This window comes from Onychostoma macrolepis, chromosome 03 (assembly GCF_012432095.1).
Source record: "Onychostoma macrolepis isolate SWU-2019 chromosome 03, ASM1243209v1, whole genome shotgun sequence".
In the NCBI taxonomy this organism is placed as follows: domain Eukaryota; kingdom Metazoa; phylum Chordata; class Actinopteri; order Cypriniformes; family Cyprinidae; genus Onychostoma; species Onychostoma macrolepis.
The window spans coordinates 53,607,078-53,628,927 of NC_081157.1; the positions used below are offsets into that span (position 1 = coordinate 53,607,078).

Consider the following 21,850-nt stretch of genomic DNA (forward strand, 5'->3'; position numbering starts at 1 on the left):
CTCTTGTTGATACCACCATTGAATTATGCGTTAAATGGCCAGGAGATTCCAGGAGTGTCCAGATGCAAGTTCTTTGTACTGCTGTTTAGTCGAATTATGTTTAAGTGATAAGAAACAACAGTGTTCTGTTCTGTTCTTAAATACATCCAGATGTTCTCCTCAAATCTATCATGGTTTTAAGGGTCTCATGAGAGGATAAGGAGCGCATGGCAGGACACTGGTCCGACACTTGGGCGCGGTGCTGGTCATTTATTAATTTTACGACCACAGCACGGAGGGGAAGGTTCCTTGGAATGTGCTGAGTTGAGATTATATGTGTGTGTCCTTTTCGACCAGGTTCTACAGAGGTGTATGCTGGGTATTGTAGTTCCCTGACCTGAAAGGCCGGAACATTTGAATGAGGTATTAGTTACATGTGTTCAATTTAACGTGTTTCTAAAAACAAAAAGATTTGTTAAAACATATTTAGACTAAACAAATATATATATAAGAATACAATATACTTATGGTAAACCAGAGTTAATGAGTAACTAGAATTAAACAGGTTAATGAGCTCTTTCAGCATCTGTAGTTGCAATAATGCGTAAAATGACTCTGTTATAGGGTAAATAAAACAAAGTTAAGAATGTTGTTGGCAATGTTGTGGGAAAGCTGTGCGCGTGAGTGAGAGAGTTTGAAAGAAAAATGTTTTAGGTTAAAGATTTTACTACAAACTATAAGCGTTCTAACTTAGAAACATAACACTATGTTTTTTTTTTCAGTTTATTTCCAACAAGCCTGTTGTTCGACACATTTAAAAAGTCAAAAGAAAATTTGTTGTGTTTTGATGAAAAAGTCAAATATGGTATATAAATTAAGTATTTTTTATTGATTAATATGATAGAATCATGCTGAATTTACAAGGTTATATATTTATACAATAATGTTTCACGTACTCACTGGTTACTGTATACATATTCCAGAGAAATGCATAACCTCAATTGTTTTAATCAATCTAAAGTCATTATAATATCTTAAAAGAAGAGTCTTTCGTACATTATATTTTCATCTGCCCGGGACTCTGTTACACTAAAAGCAACTGAGTGTGGTTGTGAATCCTATATGAAAGTTAAAAATGACCTTTTAAACTATTTTTAACAGTGATATTGAACTTTACACATATTTTACACATACAGGTGCATCTCAATAAATTAGAATGTCGTGAAAAAGTGAAAGTTTCATATATTTTAGATTCATTGCATGTAAAGTAAAACATTTCAAAAGTTTTTTTGTTTTAATTTTGATGATTAGAGCTTACAGCTCATGAAAGTCAAAAATCAGTATCTCAAAATATTAGAATATTTACATTCGAGTTTCAATTAATGACCATCCCTACAGTATAAATTCTGGGTATCTCTTGTTCTTTGAAACCACAATAATGGGGAAGACTGATGACTTGGCAATGATCCAGAAGACGAACATTGACGCCCTCCACAAAGAGGGTAAGTTACAGGTCATTACTGAAAGATGTGGCTGTTTACAGAGTGCTGTATCAAAGCCTTTCCTTTTATTGTGAAACTCTTCCCGCACTGATCACATGTGTACGGTTTCTCTCCAGTGTGAATCCTCTCATGTGTTTTCAGATTTGATAACTGACTGAATCTCTTGTCACAGTGTGAACACTTGTAAGGTTTCTCTCCAGTATGAACTCTCATGTGACGCTCAAGACTCTGTTTGCATGTCGATCTCGTTCCACACTGAGTGCAGGTGAAAGATTTCTTGGCTCTTCTTTTCTTTAAATCTTTCTGAGTTTGAGAGCAACTCAAAGGTTTTTCTCCAGTTCTGAAGTCATTTTTTCCCTCAACTTCACTCAATTCTTCATTCTCCTCATTTTCTTCAATCAACTCTGAAATAAAAGTTAAAACGGTTTATTTTCATTAACTCATAAAAAAAAGAAATGTGTAAAGACATAAACGTGAACCCTGAACAGCAGAAAGTAGACAATTGCTATACAACATTTTGATGAAGTTTTATAAATACATCTAGTACATTTTATATATACATCTCTGAAACTTCTTCATTCATCAATGAATGAGGTACATTGATCTTCAAATTATGATTTTTAAAACATTATAGGCACAAATCCCATGTTTCTATAGTGAGAACTATTAAACATGTTTGATCAACTACACAATTATCTAATATAAATAATTTTGTTGAAAAAGTACCCAGTTTACAGAAAGTGTCTCTTAATATTTGATTATTCAGCTGTATTATTGCAGAGCTCTAAATAATTCTCCAATTACAACACAAACAATCTAAAACTACTTGAAGCGTTATAACCGTCAGCATTATTAATGAAGAATGAAGAATAAACAGCAACCTGTTTGTTGTTCAGTATCTTCAGTGTGTTTGATTCTGCAGGGTTCTGGATCTCTCATCTTCTCTCTGTCCTCTTTAATAAACTCAGCTCTTCCTGATGCTCTGATGCTCGTCTTCACTTGTAAACTGATGGGAATATTCCAGCATTTACTGCTGAATGTGTGATTGTTGTGAGGAGCTTCACTGAACATGAATTTCTGTGTGGAATTTGAATTTCATGCTGCTTTTTGGATGTTTTTATTTAGGCCTAAGTGGTCTCTAGTACTGTATCTGAAGTCTGTTTCCCGAAATTCAGCCTTGGTGCAGAATTTCAGCCAAGCTGTATTAACATCTATACCAGTAATCTTTGTAGTTTAGAGAAGACTGTTCTCTGGATCATTTTTTTAATGACAAAGTTGCCCATGTCCACGTATATTGAAGTCATGTTACACATGTTACACTTCATAGGCTCGGATGAAGGAACTAAAAAAATACTTCGGTGTTCATTTGTACATCCAAACACTGAGCAACTGCCATGCTACGCTCGTTTGCAAGCCATGATGTCTCTCAAGGAAAAAAAAATATTGCGCTCGCCTCAAACAGTAGTAGCTCATCTTCTCATGGGCGGGCAAAGCAGAGAAAGGGGAGGTAACCTTTCCCCGTATGATGACATAAAGGGAAGATCAGATCAGATGTAGTTTAAACTTCCCATATAACATTTTTGTTCAGTAGTTTTTCATAAATATTAATGAATTAAATATCTTTTTTTTTGTTTGTTTGTTTGTTTTTGGCATTGTTTTTAAATGTATAGTCAATTGTACAGGCACGTCATGTAGACTACAATTCTTGTATTTTGTTTGAGCAACACAAGGTGTTACTGTGTCCTCAAAGCTTACCCCTCGTCTACTCTGGCTCCATTGCTATTTACCCTACAGATAAAGAAATGTAGAAGTAAATAAATGTGCAAATAAATGAACAAATACGTAAATAAATACATGTGAAAATAAATTAAAGTAGAAATGAATAAATATTGTATAAAGGTTTGTTTTTGAGGTTTGTGTTTGGATTATTGTACGGTTGGAAGATCCAAACATGGCCCATTATAAGATTTCTAACAGAGTCAGTCACTTATTGATTTTTTTTATCTGTTGGTATTTGATAGAATCCATGATGCCATGCGTCTAAACAAGATGTCCAGGACCTCCAGCAGAAATATAGGCCCACAACATCAAAAATACAGCAGTATATTTCATATTTTTATCCCTGTGTTCACCAAACCCATCTTGAGTGTTTGCTGCTAAAAGCTCATTTTTTAGTTTCATCTGACCATAGAAGCCAGTCCCTCTTTGAAGCTCCAGTCGTGTCTGATAACTGAATATGCTGGAGTTTGTTTTTGGATGATTTTCTGCAATTCTCCAGCCGTGGTCCTCGGAGAGTCTTTAGCCACTCAAACTCTCCTCCTCACCGTGCATTAGGACGATATAGACACACGTCCTCTTCCAGGCAGTTTCCTAACATTTTATGTTGATTTGAAATTCTTAATTATTGTCCTGATGGTGGAAATGGGAATTTTCACTGCTCTAGCTCTTTTCTTAAAGCCACTTCACTAATTTGTGAAGCTCAATTATCTTTTGCTGCACATCAGAAATATATTATTTGTTTTTTCTCATTGCGATGATGATTAAGGGAATTTGGGCTTTGTTTTCCCTCCTATTTATATTTCTGTGAAACCAGAAGACATGGCTGGATCATTTCATGTTCATAATCACCCTGGTGTCACGGTGCACACAGCAGGGAGGAACGAGGAGACGAGGATAAACTCAAAATACAGTCTTTAATAAATCCAAAACAGACAGGGCAAGGCAAGGCAAGGCTGGGACACACAGGAACACCGGGGAGTAACGAGTAGACTAGACCAAATCTAACTAAACAGGCATGAACTGAATACACATGACAATAACAGATAATTACACACACACACACACACACACCTGAACTGGATAAACTAATAATCACACTGAACAAGGACAGGAACATGACCAAATATGGAAACATGAGGGTGGGAGACACACAACACACGACAGAGGTGTGAATATTTTGAATATGAATGGGAATATACTTCAGAGATATTTTACTCATAAGAATTTCTAGGGTCTCAGCTTTGTGTCACAAGTCCGACTCTCTAACCAGTAGGCCACGACTGCTCCACAGGCTGCTGTCACTTTAAGAACTAACGCATGGATTCTGACACGTCAGATTTTCTACAATATATCGATTTACCTCTTGTATATATCAATATATCTTGTTTTCATAATCCTTGGATGTCAAACTCAAAATGGAAAATAAAATGAATCGCACAGCCCTAAAGTGCAAGAATTATATCTGGTGGGAAAGGGGCTAAAATCGCTCTTTTGATGTTGAAGGTTGCAGACCCCTGCCCTCGGGGGTCACGCTGTATGGCTCTTGTGTGTGTGCAGGCCTGGAGAGTGTCACGTAAATCCTTTTCCTGTTTCCGGGCTTCTACTCTGGATTTATGCACCGTGTCCACGAGGCAGCTCTTAACCGCATGTTGTTTAAATGACTTCAGTTCGTCGAGACAAAGGAGTTCTCTTTTCCCTTGATTGGATTAACTATTATCATGTTGAGAGGAACTAATCCAGACAATGAGGGTGTTGTCAGTTTTACCACCTTGTGATGTGTGGGGTAATCTTTAGATCCTGATTTGGGAATGTGTTTATTCTGCAGCTTTTTGGTGGGTCTGTTCCGCAGAGGCCTTACACATTGAAGAAAATAAATCTCAGTCTCTCTTAAAAGTGTTACAGTCTCTTCTTCATCTTCCTGAACAAGAACAGTATGTAAAAACTTCTGCTTTCCTTCATGAAAGAGTAACAAACTACAAGTGACACATATGCATAAGACAACTGAACATAATATGAAACTCATAAGAAAGCACAATAATGTCACTTATATCTTGAAGCAACATGATATACAAGAATAAAAACTTCTGACATTGTTCTTTGGGGAGGAACTCCATCTTTGAGTTGATCTCAATCTCAGTTGAATCTGCTGGTTTTGAAGATGAACTTTATTCACTGTAAAAACTTTAGATAATGTTTCTTTGTCATGTCGCTTGTTATGACAGATTTATCCAGATGATATTCTGTTGCTTGATGCATTATTGTGTCACATTTGGAGAGGACACAGCACCAGATCTGAAAGACCTGAAGATCTACTTACTGTGATTGTTTTTTATATGTCTGTGTAGAGCAGAAGAATTATTGAAACACTTCCCACATGCAGTGCAGTGATACGGTTTCTCTCCAGTGTGGATCCTCTCATGTATTTTCAGAGTTGATGACCGACTGAATCTCTTGTCACAGTGTGAACACTTGTAAGGTTTCTCTCCAGTGTGAATCATCTCATGTGTTTTCAGAGCTCCTGAGTGAATTAATCTCTTGTCACAGTGTGAACACTTGTAAGGTTTCTCTCCAGTGTGAATCATCTCATGTGTTTTCAGAGCTCCTGAGTGAATGAATCTCTTGTCACAGTGTGAACACTTGTAAGGTTTCTCTCCAGTGTGGATCATCTGGTGCAGTTTTAAACACTTCACTGAAGAAAAAGTCTTTTCACACACAAAGCACATGTACTCTCTCACACCAGTGTGTATTTTCAGATGTTCTTTCAAACTTTGTAGATGTGAAAAACTCTTTCCACACAAATGACATGAATGTGGCTTCTCCTTTGTGTGAACTTTAAGGTGTTTCTTCAGGACTGAAGCTCTCAAAAATGTTTTCCCGCATTGATCACATGTGTACAATTTCTCTCCAGTGTGGATGTTCATGTGATCTTTAAGATGTGATGAGTGTGTGAAACTCTTCCCGCACTGATCACAAGTGAATGGTTTCTCTCCAGTATGAACTCTCATGTGTGTTGTAAGGTCTCCTTTTTGTGTGAAACTCTTCCCGCACTGATCACATGTAAACGGTTTCTCTCCAGTGTGAATCCTCTCATGTGTTTTCAGGGCTCCTGAATGATTGAATCTCTTGTCGCAGTGTGAACACTTGTAAGGTTTCTCTCCAGTATGAACTCTCATGTGAAACTCAAGATGATGTTTGCTTGTCAATCTCTTTCCACACTGAGTGCAGGTGAAAGATTTCTTGGCTCTTCTTTTCTTTAAATCTTTCTGAGTTTGAGAGCAACTCGAAGGTATTTCTCCAGTTCTGAAGTGATTTATTCCCTCAACTTCATTCAATTCTTCATTCTCCTCATTTTCTTCAATCAACTCTGAAATAAAAGTAAAAACGGTTTATTTTCATTAACTCATAAAAAATAAATAAAAGTTTTTGTTTACATAATATGTGTGTACTGTTTATATATAAACACACACATACAGTATATATTTTTGAAAATATTTACATGTACGTACATTTATATATTTATATTATTATTTTTATATTATATATAAATATATTTGATATATAAACATAACATTTTTCTAAAATATATATACACATGCATGTGTTTGTATTTATATATACATAAGTATACACAGTGCACACTCATATTAACAAAAAGTTTTATTTGGCTGCGATTAATCGTCTGACAGCACAAGTGTAAAGACATAAACGTGAACCCTGATGTAACAGCAGAAAGTAGACAATTGCTATACAACATTTTAATCATTTTGATGTAGTTTTATATATACATCTAGTACATTTTATCAGAGGTGGAAATAGTACGAAAATATTCTACTCAAGTAAAAGTACCATTACATTAATGAAATTTTACTTAAATACAAATAAAAGTACCAGTTTAAATATCTACTCAAGTAAAAGTAAAAAGTAGCTCATTTAAAATTTACTCAGAGTAAAAATTACTTAGTTACTTTTTAACAGTGGGAGGGACGCAAAACTGGGATCGGCCGAGGGTGTCAAACTCAGTTCCTGGAAGGACCTGCACAGTTTAGATATACCCCTAATTAAACACATCTGATCCAGCTAATCTAATAATTTAGGATTATTTGAAAACTACATGGTATGTGTGTTGGAGCAGGGTTGGAACTAAACTCGGCAGGGCTGCGGCCCTCCAGGAACTGAGTTTGACACCCCTGGGATAGGCCTATAAATCTCAAACTAGTTGTTTTTAATTAAAGGAATCAGTTATTTAGAATAATAAGGTATTTGGGCTGTTACCAGGCAAATTAAATCAATATCAACAAAATTCATCTTTGCAATGCAGAGGAAACACAGAAGCTTCATCTGAAGTGGCATTTAGACGTATTTACACACTGTTTAATGCAGGACATGAATACATTTAACCTGCAGTTACAAATACAGAAATAATGTTTTGATATGTAAGACACAAAATGTCGAATACTCATTTGAAAAAAAATAATACTTTAAATGTGAAATTAAAACTGCCAGTAGGTGTCACCAAGTCGCTGTTAATAAGTGAGTCATTGCGATTGAAATAAAACACCGTCATTGCTCAGAGAAGCAAAACTGTGCTGTGGCTGTGTTTAGGATTATTTTTGTTGTCGAAATAGAGCAAAAATAGGCAATACGGTGTCTAAAACGCAAGTCTCTTAATATTAACTTCTTGTTTGTTGAACTGTTGTAAAAAAATAAAATAAAATCTATATGTAATCATGCTGATTTTTGGAGAAAAACTTTACTCTTCGTGTGATTGATTTACTATATGAAATGATATAAAAATATAAATTTTATGTCCCTATATCTTCAATTTTGTGATAATTTTAAATGCATTTTAACAGACTGAATCACGCAGTGAAAGAACACACTCTAAACGCGCGCGCACTGGTCTAATCTACTAGACTTCATGGCACGCTGTAGGAGTGCTTTGTTTGGTTTTTGGCTAAATACTGATAATGTACTGATAATCGCACATCGTTAAAACAACAATTACGATATTATCGCAGACAATATATATCGCACACCCTGCACCACTGTCTTTTTGGCTAATTTGTGGAAAACCTTTTGCTAAACTGTCAAAGCTTCATGTTAACCACCAATGCAACGATGCAAGTGTTTACCTTACCTCTACATGCTTGCGAAGGGTCATGCTACACTAGTTTGGTCTCCCAAGGCAAACACAGCTTATACTGCATAATAGAGCATAAATATGGCCAGGGGTCCACTTCATTTCCTTCCCATTAACACCTGTCTTGTCCGTCTGCATCTCTCTTGTGATTTTCGCACCTGTTCGTTCTTTGCCCATTATTTACTTGCAGCAGTTTCCAGGGAGCTTTTTTTTAATTTTTTTTTACTCTACTCAGTAATTAATGTGTTTTAAAATGTAGCGAAGTACAATACTTCAAACAAAATATACTTAAGTAAAAGTAAAATTACAGATTTAAAAATTAGTTAGTAGAAGTACACAAAAAGCTACTCAATTACAGTAACACGAGTAAATGTAATTCGTCCACCTCTGCATTTTATATATACACATCTCTGAAACTTCTTCATTCATCAATGAATGAGGTACATTGATCTTCAAATTATGATTTTTAAAATATTATATGCACAAATCCCATGTTTCTAAAGGGAGAACTATTAAATATGTTTGATCAACTACACAGGTAAATAATTGTGTTGAAAAAAAGTACCCAGTTTACAGAAAGTGTCCCATATTATCTGATTATTCAGCTATATTACTGCAGAGCTCTAAATAATTCTCCAATTACAGCACAAACAATATAAAACTTCTTGAAGCGTTATAACCATCAGCACTATTAATAAAGAGAGAAGAATAAACAGCAACCTGTTTGTTGTTCAGTATCTTCAGTGTGTTTGATTCTGCAGGGTTCTGGATCTCTCATCTTCTCTCTGTCCTCTTTAATAAACTCAGCTCTTCCTGATGCTCTGATGCTCGTCTTCACTTGTAAACTGATGGGAATATTCCAGCATTTACTGCTGAATGTGTGATTGTTGTGAGGAGCTTCACTGAACATGAATTTCTGTGTGGAAGAAGCAGATTTGCCAAAATCAACAAGAAATCAGTTTATTTATTTTTAACTAATTTACACGTTTAAGCATTAATATAAGTAAAGCAGATGTCCTCTAAATACTATCTTTGAAGCCTTAAAAATACAAAGTGTTGTCCAGGGCCGGCTCTAGACATTTGGAGGCCCACATCCCCAATAAAAAGTACTTGAAACAAGTATGATTCCTAAACTTTTTATTTATACATTTCATTTTAAACTCTGTATAGTTTTATAGTTAAACCAATCACAAGTGTAGAGACATTACTATTTTTAATGTTTTTGAAAGAAGTCGCTTATGATCATCAAGTCTGCATTTATTCGATCAGAAATACAGAAGGAACTAAAATATTGTGAAACTTATATTTTAAAGTAATAAAATAAAATAATGGTTTTCTATTTCTTACCATTCTTTAAAATATCTATTTATTAGAGTCAATTAAATCCTAATGAATAAATGTATTAATTTCTTTAAAAAAAAGAAAAGGGGAAAAAAAATCTGACCCATTGAATTGCAAACTTTTGAACGGTATTATTATAAAATATGTATAATACTTTTCTATTTCACAATATAACTGTTTGTTTTGTTGTTGTTGTTTTTTTCTGTAGGCTATTTTTTTTATCAAATAAATGTATAGCTTTTTGAGCATAAGATACTTTTTTTAAAAACATGAAAAACTGTAATGTGTCCAAACTTCTGACCGGTACTGTACGTACATATTAATCCAACTTTATCTAAGATTTGCTGAGGATGTTATTATAGCCATATTATTATTATTAGTGCCGTCAAACGATTAATCACGATTAATCACATCCAAAGTAATAGTTTTTGTTTACATAATGTGTGTGAACTGTGTATATTTATTATGTATATATAAATAAATACACACAAATGCATGTATATATTCAAGTAAAATGTTATATTTGCATATTAAATATATTTTTATGTAATATAAATTATACACATATAAATGTAAATATTTTCAAAATATATACTGCAGGGCTTGACATTAAGCATTCTCATGTGGTTGTCCTTCGGACAATTAAATTTGTCATTTACTTGTCCGAGTATAAAAGTTACTTGCCCGGAGAGAAAAAAATAAGTTAAATTGAGTTATAAATATAATTATTTATTGTAGTTATACAAAACACATTTAGTTTATTTAGATTTTTCTTTTTAAATGAAATAATGAACAAAATAATAAAGTGTGATAATACTATTATATTTTAAAATAAAACGTTAGAATTAAATACAAATACAATTATTTTATAGTAAACTTAAAAATAAAATGCTAATATTTACTTCTATATAATTTTCATCATTTTCAAACTTAAATTTAAAAAGTTTTAATTAGTTAAATTTAATCAGTCAATTAGTATAATAAGACATCTGGGCTGTTACCAAACAAATGAAATCAGTAATCAACAAAATTCATCTTTGCAATGCAGAAGAAACAGAAGCTGCATCTGAAGTGGGATATATTTACCCACTGTTTAATGCAGCTCTGAGGAGTTTTGATACATAAAACATTGAATACTGATATTTGAAATTAATTAATTTTATTTTTTTTTAAATACTGTAAATGTGAAATTAAAACCACCAGTAGGTGGCATCAAGTCACTGTTAATAAGTGAGTCATTGCGACTGAACCGAATCATTTAAACGGTTGATTCATTTAGGCATAAAACACCGTCATGTTGCTCAGAGACGCAAAACAGCACTGTGGCTGTGTTTGGAGTTATTTTTGTTGGTGAATAAAGGAAAAACAGGCAATATGGTGTCTAAAACGTAAGTCTCTTAAATGTTAACTTCTTGTTTATTGAACTGTTATCACATTTGTAATCATGATGATTTTTGAAGCAAAAAAAAAAAAAAACGGTGTTCGATCTTCGTGTGATATTAACTATATGAAATGATATAAATGCATACATTTTCCTCCCCCATGTCTTGAATTTTCTGATCATTATTCATGCATTGTAATTGCTGATAAATATGGCAGCAGAAAACAAGCATCGTTTGAATATCACGCCCCTAAAAACACCCCGGTTTAGAAGCCCCGCCCCTAGAGTTTACGACACGGAGAAACCAAACCTGGCCAAAAAGAGGACGTAATCTCATTAAAGAGAAATTGACCTTACTCCAAAAACACCCGTTAACCTTGTAAATGCAAACAATTAGGCTACATTAATTTATGAAATGTATTTGTATATTAAAATATTGGTAACTTAATTATAAACATTATAGCATATTTAGTTCCCCTCACTCTACAACAAATATTTTTAACTTAACGCAGTTGCTAATTAGCATGCATATTAATAGTATATTAGCCATTTATTAGTAGTAATTAAAGGTGTGATATGCAATTTTTCAAAAATGCTTTAGAAAACTGAGTCGAGGCCGAGTACCAAAACAAACTTGTAGCCAATCAGCAGTAAAGGGCGTGTACACCAGTGGCGTTCCATTCATATTAGCTGCGAATGCGCCACATCCCCATGCCGTCTGAGAATGAGTTCGCGGGCTAATTAATATACACATGATTATAAGTTGATACCTTATCATTTGAGATGTGACTTAAAGCTTAATAAACTGTTGGGAATAAGTATGTAAAATTATTTATTTGAAAACAACTGTAATGTTCTGTAAATCTTCGTGAGTGACGAAAGCTTCCGGGTAAGCGGGTTCTCCGCAGCTGTGGCGCCTCCGCTCTGTGGCTGTGACTCGTCAGGATTGTAGCGCGTTCTCAGTGTTTAGCTGGTATGCACGTGATTTCATGCGCGAGGTAAGCTGTCCGAGAAGCGCTCGCCCAGGTGGAGAAATGCACTGTTGCTGCCAGATCTCGATTGCCGAAAATTACATTGTGTTTGATGCAAAACTAACCCGACGAAGTCATATAAACAACAAAAATAAAATAAAAAACATAACTGTATATTTTCATGCTTTCTCAAGCAAAGCAAATTTTGAAAGTCCACTAAAAATATATCTGGTCATAGACAATGTTAAAGACATCATTGTCAACATGCCCAAGTAGTAAATAAATTAAAAAAAGTTTATAAAAATGTATATAAAATTTGAAATAATAACAAACATCAGGAAAAAATAGTAAACAATACTTTTGTTTTCCGTACACTTGTGTCGCTTACAGTTAAAGTCCTTCTGTGATTTTATATGATATGCTGAAGTCAAAATCTTAGAGAAATCTGAGAAAAGTACATAAATAGGGAGCAAAGCGCAGAGCAACAAGCAGGCGCGTCCGAACAGTAGCGAAGCCGGAAGCAATACCTAAACTTATGTGTCTGTGAATATTAAAGCACAAACAGACTGCTATATCTGATGTTTCTGCGTGTCTCTGAGTGGTGTTGTTTTATCTACTACATACTGAAGTACACATGACACTAATGGTGTTTTCAGCGTCTACATAAACATGAACATCACCAGGGGGCTGTTTCATTAAAGACGCTAAGAAAAGCGGGGATTAAAGTCCAAAACCTGACTTGAAATAGCCTAACAAATCAATCGAGTCTAAAACGGTTTCATAAACGACAATTTAAGTTCACGCAACCTCACTAATGCAATCCAGGTTCAGTGAGTCAGGATAATTTGATGTGCACGCTTATTCTTAAGCAGCCCTTAATGTCGATCATGGATCAGATCGATCCAGCATGACAAACAGCAAATATTTGTGTTGTTTAACACATTTGAGACGTTGTGTTTTCCTCAGTGTATAACTGACACGTCACAGGTATATTTCTCATCTGTAAATGTTAGAAAGTCATGCAAATATATCCATTTTGCTGTCAAGAGTGGGCGAGGCTTAGCGAGCAGAATAGAATAATAGCGCAAGAATTCAGAATACAATATACATTCTGCTAAAATATTTGTTGTTGGACATTAAATGTGACACACAGAGTTTTAATCCTTCATATAAGTGTATTTTTATGATAGCAGTAACTGTAAATCAAATGTAAGCTGGCTAATACAGCCATACTAGCTCAGACGAGTTAAATGTGTGTTCCTCTTATCAGTTAAAATGTAGTCTGATTTCTATTATTTATTTTAATTTTTAATTCAGTGATTTTAACTTTTGATTTAGTGTTTTTAATGCTTTAAAGAGCCATTTTAGATTGCAATATTTTAATGTTTTAATAACCATAAAAGGTGCAGCTGTCATAAATTCAGAGAGAAAGGCTGCATGGCTAGAAACAGCTGATCAACTAAATGCGCAAGTAGCAACTATGTTAAAATGTCATTAGCCTACATTTTGGGCACAATACATTAAATACAGCTGGTTGTAGCCTATATTTTATTGATTTGATTATTTAAGGTGTATTTTCTGTATACCTTTATTTTTGGACTAATAAGAAAGTCAACTAATTGTATGTGAGAGAGTCAGTGGTAATATCGATGCGTTCCTATTGGTCAGTGTTAGAGGAGCTCAGCTCAGCCGGACAGTTAGCCTGCTCCTGACCAGGTTAGTTTCTCAGCATAAGCTGCCACAGTGACCGAGCTTGAGCTGGTCGTTTTACTTTCAGAACCCAAATCAAGTGAAAATAAGCCTGGCTTGTTTGGTAAACTAGTTTTATGAAACAGGCCCCAGAGCTGCTCTGAGAGAAAACCTAAATAAACATTTCCTAGTTTTATTTGAGAAAAAACAAATACTCTCTGAAACTCAAAGGTCCACTACAACCCGTCAAAATAAAAGTTCAATTTAACTTGAAGTTATGACAGAAATACAGTATATTAGCATTATACGGTATACTTAAGCAGAGGTGTAAAGTACTTGAGTAAATGTAACTAATTACTGTACTTAAGTATCTTTTCGGTTACTTTGTAGTTGTGCCGAGTACCAAAGATATTCGCAACTTTTACTCTCTACTTCACTACATGTTTGAATGAGTATCTGTACTCTTTACTCAGCTACATTTGAAATGAGTGCTGCAGTTACACATTACATTTAGCATGGACCTAGCTTTTCTACAGCAGTTTATTTCTGCTACAAAAGATGTGATATCGCCAACTACAGCGCACTGAAAGTACTACATCTTGTGCATTTTGTCGAAACCAGCACATCCAGTGCAAGAAGACTTTGACTTTTTCACTTTACTTAACATTATTTTATTTGTGATCCTGGAGCACAAAACCAGTCTTAAGTCGCTGGTTTATATTTGTAGCAATAGCCAAAAATACATTGTATGAGTCAAAATGATTGATTTCTCTTTTATGCCAAAAATCAATAGGATATTAAGTGAAGATCATGTTCCATGAAGATATTTTGTACATTTCCTACCGTAAATATATCAAAACTTCATTTTTGATTAGTAATATGCATTGCTAAGAACTTCATTTGGACAAATTTAAAGGTGATTTTCTCAATATTTAGATTTTTTTGCACCCTCAGATTCCAGATTTTCAAATAGTTGTATCTTGGCCAATTTTGAGGTGTTCAGTGGTTTCAGAAAATAAGCATGATTGCTCTCCTCACAAATCAGCTCTTTCTTGTTTTTGTTGTGTTTTCTGTGCCTTGTCTTGGACTTTTATGTCACTTCCTGTCTCCCGTGGTGTTTGTATCTTATCTTGTTCAGCTTGTTAGCCTCCTGTATACTGTATTTAGGGGTGACCCTGAATAGTCGACGATTCGATGCTTCGATTCGAGGAGCCTGATTCGACTCCCAATCTCACAGTCGAATATTCGCGGGGTGTTATGATCATACCATTCTGGCTATATGGGGGTGCTCAGTGTCTGATTTCACATAGAACTACCGGTTTTCTCCCAATAAGATAATATACAGCGTATTATGATAATGCTGTAAATAAGAAACTAAAAAAAAACAGCTTTTAATAAATATTTTAACGTGCGTGAATAAATCCAACCACCCCGATAGATTTAAGTTTCACTTTCCATGATCCGTGACCGACAGAGGAGCATCTTGGCGGCAAGGATTTAAAACTTTAACAAGACTCAAACTGACGCAGAGTGAAAGACTAGATTTTTTTCGATCAGTACAAGTGATTTCAAAACATTTCAGCCGGTTTATATATAGTGTATAAATTATTTATCTTGTATAAGATGCATTTGGTTGAGTCGCTGCAGTAAAGCGCACTGTTATTGAACAGTGATTATCTCTTCAGTGCGCAACTATGCAGAATATTAATGACTGGGACTGTCATATACACAACATTATAATGAGAACACCATTATAATAAAACGCTGTGTATTTTTAGAGTTTAGTTCCCGTGTTTCTGCACGTTGTTGCGTGAAGAACGCGTCCACAAACGACGTTCATTCAGAGCCGCTCAGACGCGTTCATGCATTCGGGGTGTTTTGTGCAGATAGCCTATAAGTTGTTATATTAACGTTATGTTGTATAAATAATGAAGCATATTCTATATGAGATAAATGAGTTAAATCCCATTGATTAAAAACCTGCCATCATATGCTTCATTCTACTGGTCATCTTCAGCGCGCGCAGCTCAAAACAGAAATGCAGAACATTAATAACTGTCATATACATAACGTTATAATGAGAGCACTATTGTAAAAAATGTTGTGAATTCTTAGGGTTTCGCTGACATTTAATGTTAACTATCTTCAAAATATAAAACATTATTTACTCCGTTTGTATCTGCGAGGCGTCCGTTACACAACAACGTTACAGTTTTTGACTGGCATGTCTCTTTGACTTGTGCATCTTTCAGCCTGTATTTAGTAGAAGTAAAATACTTAAGTACTGTTAAAATCAGATACTCTAATACTTTTACTCAAGTTGTTTTGGAATTGGTGACTTGTAACTTGTAGTGGAGTAATTTTCACTGTAAGGTATCTGTACTTTTACTCAAGTATGGTTTTCAGCTACTCTTTACACCTCTGTATTTAAGTTATAACAACAATAATAATATTATTTATAATAATGAATTTATTTGAAATTATTTTTAAGGAATATCACGTTTGTCCATGTTTTAACTTAGTATACGTCTGTTGTGCAGCACTTTCCCAAAAATAAAAGGAGTTGTTAAATTTTCATTTGATAATATTTTAAAACATTAATTAAAATGTTTAAGTGTGGTATAGATATACATAAGTGTTATAGCTTTATTTATTTTTTTACATTTATAACTTGTTCATATTCTTTTAAGAGTCATTGTTACCGATAATAATTGTTGTTTAATACATATCGTGAAACCGTGATATTTTCTGAGATGATTATCATACTGTGAAAATCTCATACAGTTACAACCCTATACTCAGAACACAAGAGCCATACTCAATCACCTCTTTATACATGTACGGTACTCAATTACCTCTTTATACATGTACGGTACTCAATTACCTCTTTATACATGTACGGTACTCAATTACCTCTTTATACATGTACGCTACTCAATTACCTCTTTATACATGTACAGTACTCAATCACCTCTTTATACATGTACAGTACTCAATTACCTCTTTATACATGTACGTACTCAATTACCTCTTTATACATGTACGCTACTCAATTACCTCTTTATACATGTACAGTACTCAATTAGACAATAATTACTGTGATTCAGCAAAAGGTCCCACATTCCAAAGGTTGTAGCTCACATTCAGTAAGTCAGTCTGGCCTCAGCATTTACTACAACTTTGTAAAAATCATTCATTTGAATTAATAACTGGACGTAGTTAACGTTTTGTTTTTGCACTATGACTGGAATTTGTAGACGGTCCCTTAAACAACATTAGCGCTTATCTACACAGAGCTATACATATCTGACACGAGAACAGAAAACATTAAATAAGTAAGACTTTACAGTAACTGATAATAATATAGAACCTAAAACTAAGTTTAAAAGCGACTATAAGAAATGTGATCTGCCAAAGATAAATGAATAAAGAGAAGATCGCGTTAGCAGCAATGCATTACACTCAGTGATCACGAGACATTCAGTAACAGCACATTATCAGTCCAAACATGGAAAATGTGTCTGATGTTTGTGTTTCTATGTGAAACACCGTGAATTACTGACCTCTCCTCAGACTCGTCCGAAAGCTTTATGACTCGCTCCTTTATCAGACAATGACTTTACAGACAGCGTTTGTTCACGGTTCCTCCGAAAGAGACTTCAGACAGACTTCTGAGACAACATCACGATTTAATGATCTACAACAACAGAGCTTTGCTGAGAAGACAATACTTCATTACTGCTACAATACTACTTTCTCTCAGTTCTCTTCTTCTCTTGGTTAATGGCGGATTGCACACAGCTTCTCGGTGCATAGCGCCACCTACTGTACAAGAGTAACATCATGTCATTTTAAGTGTGCTCATGTTCTGTTCATTAACCCTGTGTCATTAAATAATGCTTTCCTAGTAACTGTAAATAAAAGCTTGCACTTGGATCCTCACGTCTCGTCAGCCACGTCACAATATCTGACTATAATGTTATAGCCTGTAACACGGTCTCACACATTTATTATTTTTTATAATGTGGGAGAAGTAAAATTTACATATGTGGCTTCAACAACCATTCGTCTGGAATGCGGACCAGACCTCCTCCTGAAGTGGTTTGAGTGATCGGATTTATTTTACAAAATGCATGAAGTGACAAGGTGTAAACAACCCCTATATTTTTTTAATATTATTTTTCATTAAAATGAAGTTGTCTAGTAGATTGTGTTTTAACACACAAAAGAGTGACACAGAAGTATAGAAATTCTACATTGATTTAATTGATTTAAACTGGGCTGGTATCGGATCGGATCGGAATTGGCCGATACTCAGAATTTTCTGGATCGGATCCCTGATTGCACGTACATCTAGGAGACGTCTATTTGACATCTGCATTTACATCTGCAAGACGTATTTTTTAGAGTGTTTGCTCATCTGCAATACGTCTATTGGACGTCTCCTTTTAGATGTCAAAAAGACCTCTATTAGATGTCTTTAAGATGTTTATTATTTAGAATGTATGTAAAACTGACATCTTACAGACGTCTGTCAGACGTTTGTAGACAGCAGATGCTTTCCAGATCAACAGATCCTTAACAGACATCTTGCAGACGTACGTGTGCTATCTGGGATAGGATCCCTATACTCAAATATAACATGCTCATCATTTTCTTTAACCCCACAGTTATCACAATTCTCATTATTCCTTTTCCCCAATTAAAACAAGGTGCTATTCAGTCCTGTGTGATCCAGACTTTTGTATTTTATAATATTCCCTTCCTTTCTTGTCTTCCTCTCACCATTTCTGCCATATTTCAATCCCTTTCTTCTTAACTACTGCTGTTCCCTGCTTTTCTGAGTGCTATTGAACTGATATTTCTTTTTCCAAAGCCTCTTTTGCTAATTTATCTGCACTTTCGTTCCCTTTCACTCCCTCATGTGCTGCACCCAACAAAACTGAGCATCTTCACGGCTCGTCTGAATTCTTCACAAACTGAGGAGAAATGCGCTGTTGCTGCCAGATCTCGACTGACGAAAATCACATTGTGTTTGATGCAAAACCAGCCCGACGAAATCAAATGAAAAAAAAAACAACATCATAACTGTATATTTTCATGCTTTCTCAAGCAAAGCAAATTTTGAAAGTCCACTAAAAACATATCATAACAATGTTAAAAACGTTATTATCAACATGCCTCAATAAAAAAAAAAAAGTTGATAAAAATTTACTTTAAATAAAAACATCAGGAAAAAATAGGAAATATTACCAAATACCTTTGTTTTCTGTATACTTGTTCCTTAATCTTAGCACTCAGCATAACCGGTTAAAAAAGTCACCGCTCGCCACTGCTACACGCTATATTGAATAAACGGTTTGTAGGAATTTCCCTCATTTTAAAGTCAAAAGCTGCAGGAATGAGTAATGTGATATATGCGCAATACCGCGCTGAAATTCAGTACCTGATTAAACTCAATTCTATTGTACAGAGAATTGTGAAACATGACTTTTACAAAACTTTCCAGGCCTGAAAATTGCTGTTTTAAAATTCCATGACTTTTCCGGGTTTTTCATGACCGTATGAACCCTGAATGTGACGATCGGGTGCGGGTCGGGTCGGTTATCTAAATCAGACAGAAATATAGGTGCGGGCGGTTGGATAATTTATTTGAAGCTGCGGATTCGGGTGACGTTTTAGCTCATCCGCACATCACTGGTGGGAAACACTGGTGTCTGTCAGCAAACATAAACAAAAAGCTTGCTTCAGAACTGTTTTGAGAAGGTGATTAAGTTTTCAATTATTACTACTATGAATTAGGCTACTACTACTACTATCATGAACCCTGCAATAATTATTTACTCAACATCATACATCGGCTGCCTTGATTTCTAAATATCGGCATCAGCCAGAGAAAAACTCATTTCGGACAACCTCTACTTAAAACAGGTGACATTTTGCCAATACACAAGAGCCATACTCAATCACCTCTTTATACATGTACGGTACTCAATCACCTCTTTATACATGTACGGTACTCAATCACCTCTTTATACATGTACGGTACTCAATCACCTCTTTATACATGTACGGTACTCAATCACCTCTTTATACAGGTACGGTACTCAATCACCTCTTTACACGTGTACGGTACTCAATCACCTCTTTATACACGTACGGTACTCAATTACCTCTTTACACATGTACGGTACTCAATTACCTCTTTATACACGTACGGTACTCAATCACCTCTTTATACATGTACGGTACTCAATCACCTCTTTATACATGTACAGTACTCAATTAGAAGATAAGTACTGTGATTCAGCAGGAAGTGAAGATAACGCTGGATTAAGTCTGTCTTGTTGTCTTCTTGGAATGAACTGAAGTGTTTTCAGAACAAAAAGAGGGTGTTTCTCAATTACTGGGCGTTTCCACATCGGGACAGGCGTTTATAACTCTTCAGAAAAGCACGAAAGCACTACTATATTGAGAAGATTTATTGTGGTGTATCTTCCATCAGTGTCTTTGCAAATCTACACGATCACTAAAACTGATGGAGATTAACCTCATTATCTTGTCTTTATACATAAAGAGACATTTGTATCGATGGACGAACATTATCACCTGATTTTGTAAATGTGTCCATTTGCATTAAGCACCCAGTTTGAGTTTGTCTATGATTTAAATTAATAGCTTACATTTACAAAATGAGCCTTTTTAATGAGAGTAAAGTCCATGAGTTATAATGCAATTCTCAATGAAATTAAAATGTTAAATTAGAAAATAAATGAATACATAAGTTTGTTGTTCAGTTTAGTTTTATACATATGTGGCAGAGATGGTCAAGTAGAGAGAGATTACTGTTACTGATGTTATTCATATATTAGTGCTACGACCCAGAATCTGCCCAAACTAAACATCAGGAGCCGCTACTGGCAAGAAGAGCAATACAACGATAATTACACACTCCAAAACAAACTAAACACAAATACAATCATACTTTTGTAGCTAACCTAATAAACAAACTTCATACTTCTCAAAAAAAGAACAAAAAAAATATATATATATATCTGCTCAGAAGAAACATGTAACAAAAGGAAACAAAATCATTTTTCTGTCCAACTTCAAAAAGAAAAAGAAAAAAGTGCAGTTTTGGGGGAATTTAAGGTATTTATAAATTATATTGCAGAGCTCTAAAGATTCTTTCCTATTACAACAAATCTACATCTGCTTGAAGCGTTATAACCATCAGCACTATTAATAAAGAGAGAAGAATAAACAGCAACCTGTTTGTTGTTCAGTATCTTCAGTGTGTTTGATTCTGCAGGGTTCTGGATCTCTCATCTTCTCTCTGTCCTCTTTAATAAACTCAGCTCTTCCTGATGCTCTGATGCTCATCTTCACTTGTAAACTGATGGGAATATTCCAGCATTTATTGCTGAATTACTGTGGGCGGAGCTTCACTGATGATGTGATTCTTGTGGGCGGAGCTTCACTGATGATGTGATTCTTGTGGGCGGAGCTTCACTGAAGAATCTATCTCAAGTTAGAGCCCTGCACGGGCCTCAAATTTAGGCCCGAGTCCGACCCGAGCCCTTCTCCCAAAACGGCTCATGTTTCAGCTATTAAAATAGTTCAGTTTTGTATATAATGGCAAAGTGATTATATTTCGTTTTTTTCCCTTTTTTTTTTTTTTATTAAGTTAATTTTGAAAAACGTTTGGAGCATTTTTTGTTCGTTAAACAAGTTATTTCTTTCTTAAAGTAATGACCAAGCGGCCAGCGGCAGATAAATGTGCGCTGCATCCAATAGTTTGTGCAGAGAACGGAAGCTATGGAGGCACCAGCGCAATCAATTGCATTTTTTGTTAATGGAAACAGCTTAAAATAGGCCGTAATGTTTGCTCATAAAGGTAAGAGTAATAAATCATTCGGAACTGTAAAGGGTCTACTTCTATTTGTGTGCACTCACAATATAAACAAAACGTTGTGCTTTTAAGAAAACGCTTTCTGCCGTCTCGTCTTGAACAGGAGCGCTTCACAATAATGAACCGAAAGTGTTAGATTTTAGCAGAAACACTCTG

At 34.9% G+C, this 21,850-nt stretch overlaps 2 protein-coding genes across 3 annotated transcripts in view; one reads left to right on the forward strand and one right to left on the reverse strand.

The window, feature by feature from the left end:
- Positions 1-21,850, forward strand: part of LOC131535838 (zinc finger protein 658B-like) — a 175,230-nt gene that overhangs the window by 30,667 nt on the left and 122,713 nt on the right. Inside the window, exon 5 of the mRNA XM_058768343.1 lies at positions 2,506-2,531. Within this exon, the coding sequence (XP_058624326.1) occupies positions 2,506-2,531 (26 nt within the window). The remainder of the gene's footprint in view (positions 1-2,505; positions 2,532-21,850) is intronic.
- Positions 831-17,578, reverse strand: LOC131536522 (zinc finger protein 501-like). Of its 2 annotated transcripts, XR_009269993.1 has the most exons (4): positions 17,346-17,578; positions 9,121-9,316; positions 2,363-6,624; positions 833-1,885 (listed from the first exon to the last, which is right to left on the reverse strand). XR_009269993.1 is itself a non-coding variant. In XM_058769515.1 (3 exons), the coding sequence occupies exons 2-3, from the start codon at positions 9,308-9,310 to the stop codon at positions 5,570-5,572; spliced, it is 1,245 nt and encodes a 414-aa protein (XP_058625498.1). In that variant the 5' UTR covers positions 9,311-9,316; positions 17,346-17,578; the 3' UTR covers positions 831-5,569. The 2 variants fall into 2 exon arrangements, 1 of the variants encoding a protein (XP_058625498.1); XM_058769515.1 differs by having other exon boundaries at positions 831-6,624.

Bases quoted from the DNA above. Each gene is read 5' to 3' on its own strand.
- LOC131536522 (XM_058769515.1), bottom strand. From the start codon at position 9,310: ATGTTCAGTGAAGCTCCTCACAACAATCACACATTCAGCAGTAAATGC. The intron at 6,625-9,120 runs GTTGCTGTTTAT...CTTTTATTTCAG, and splicing joins AGATACTGAACAACAAACAG to AGTTGATTGAAGAAAATGAG.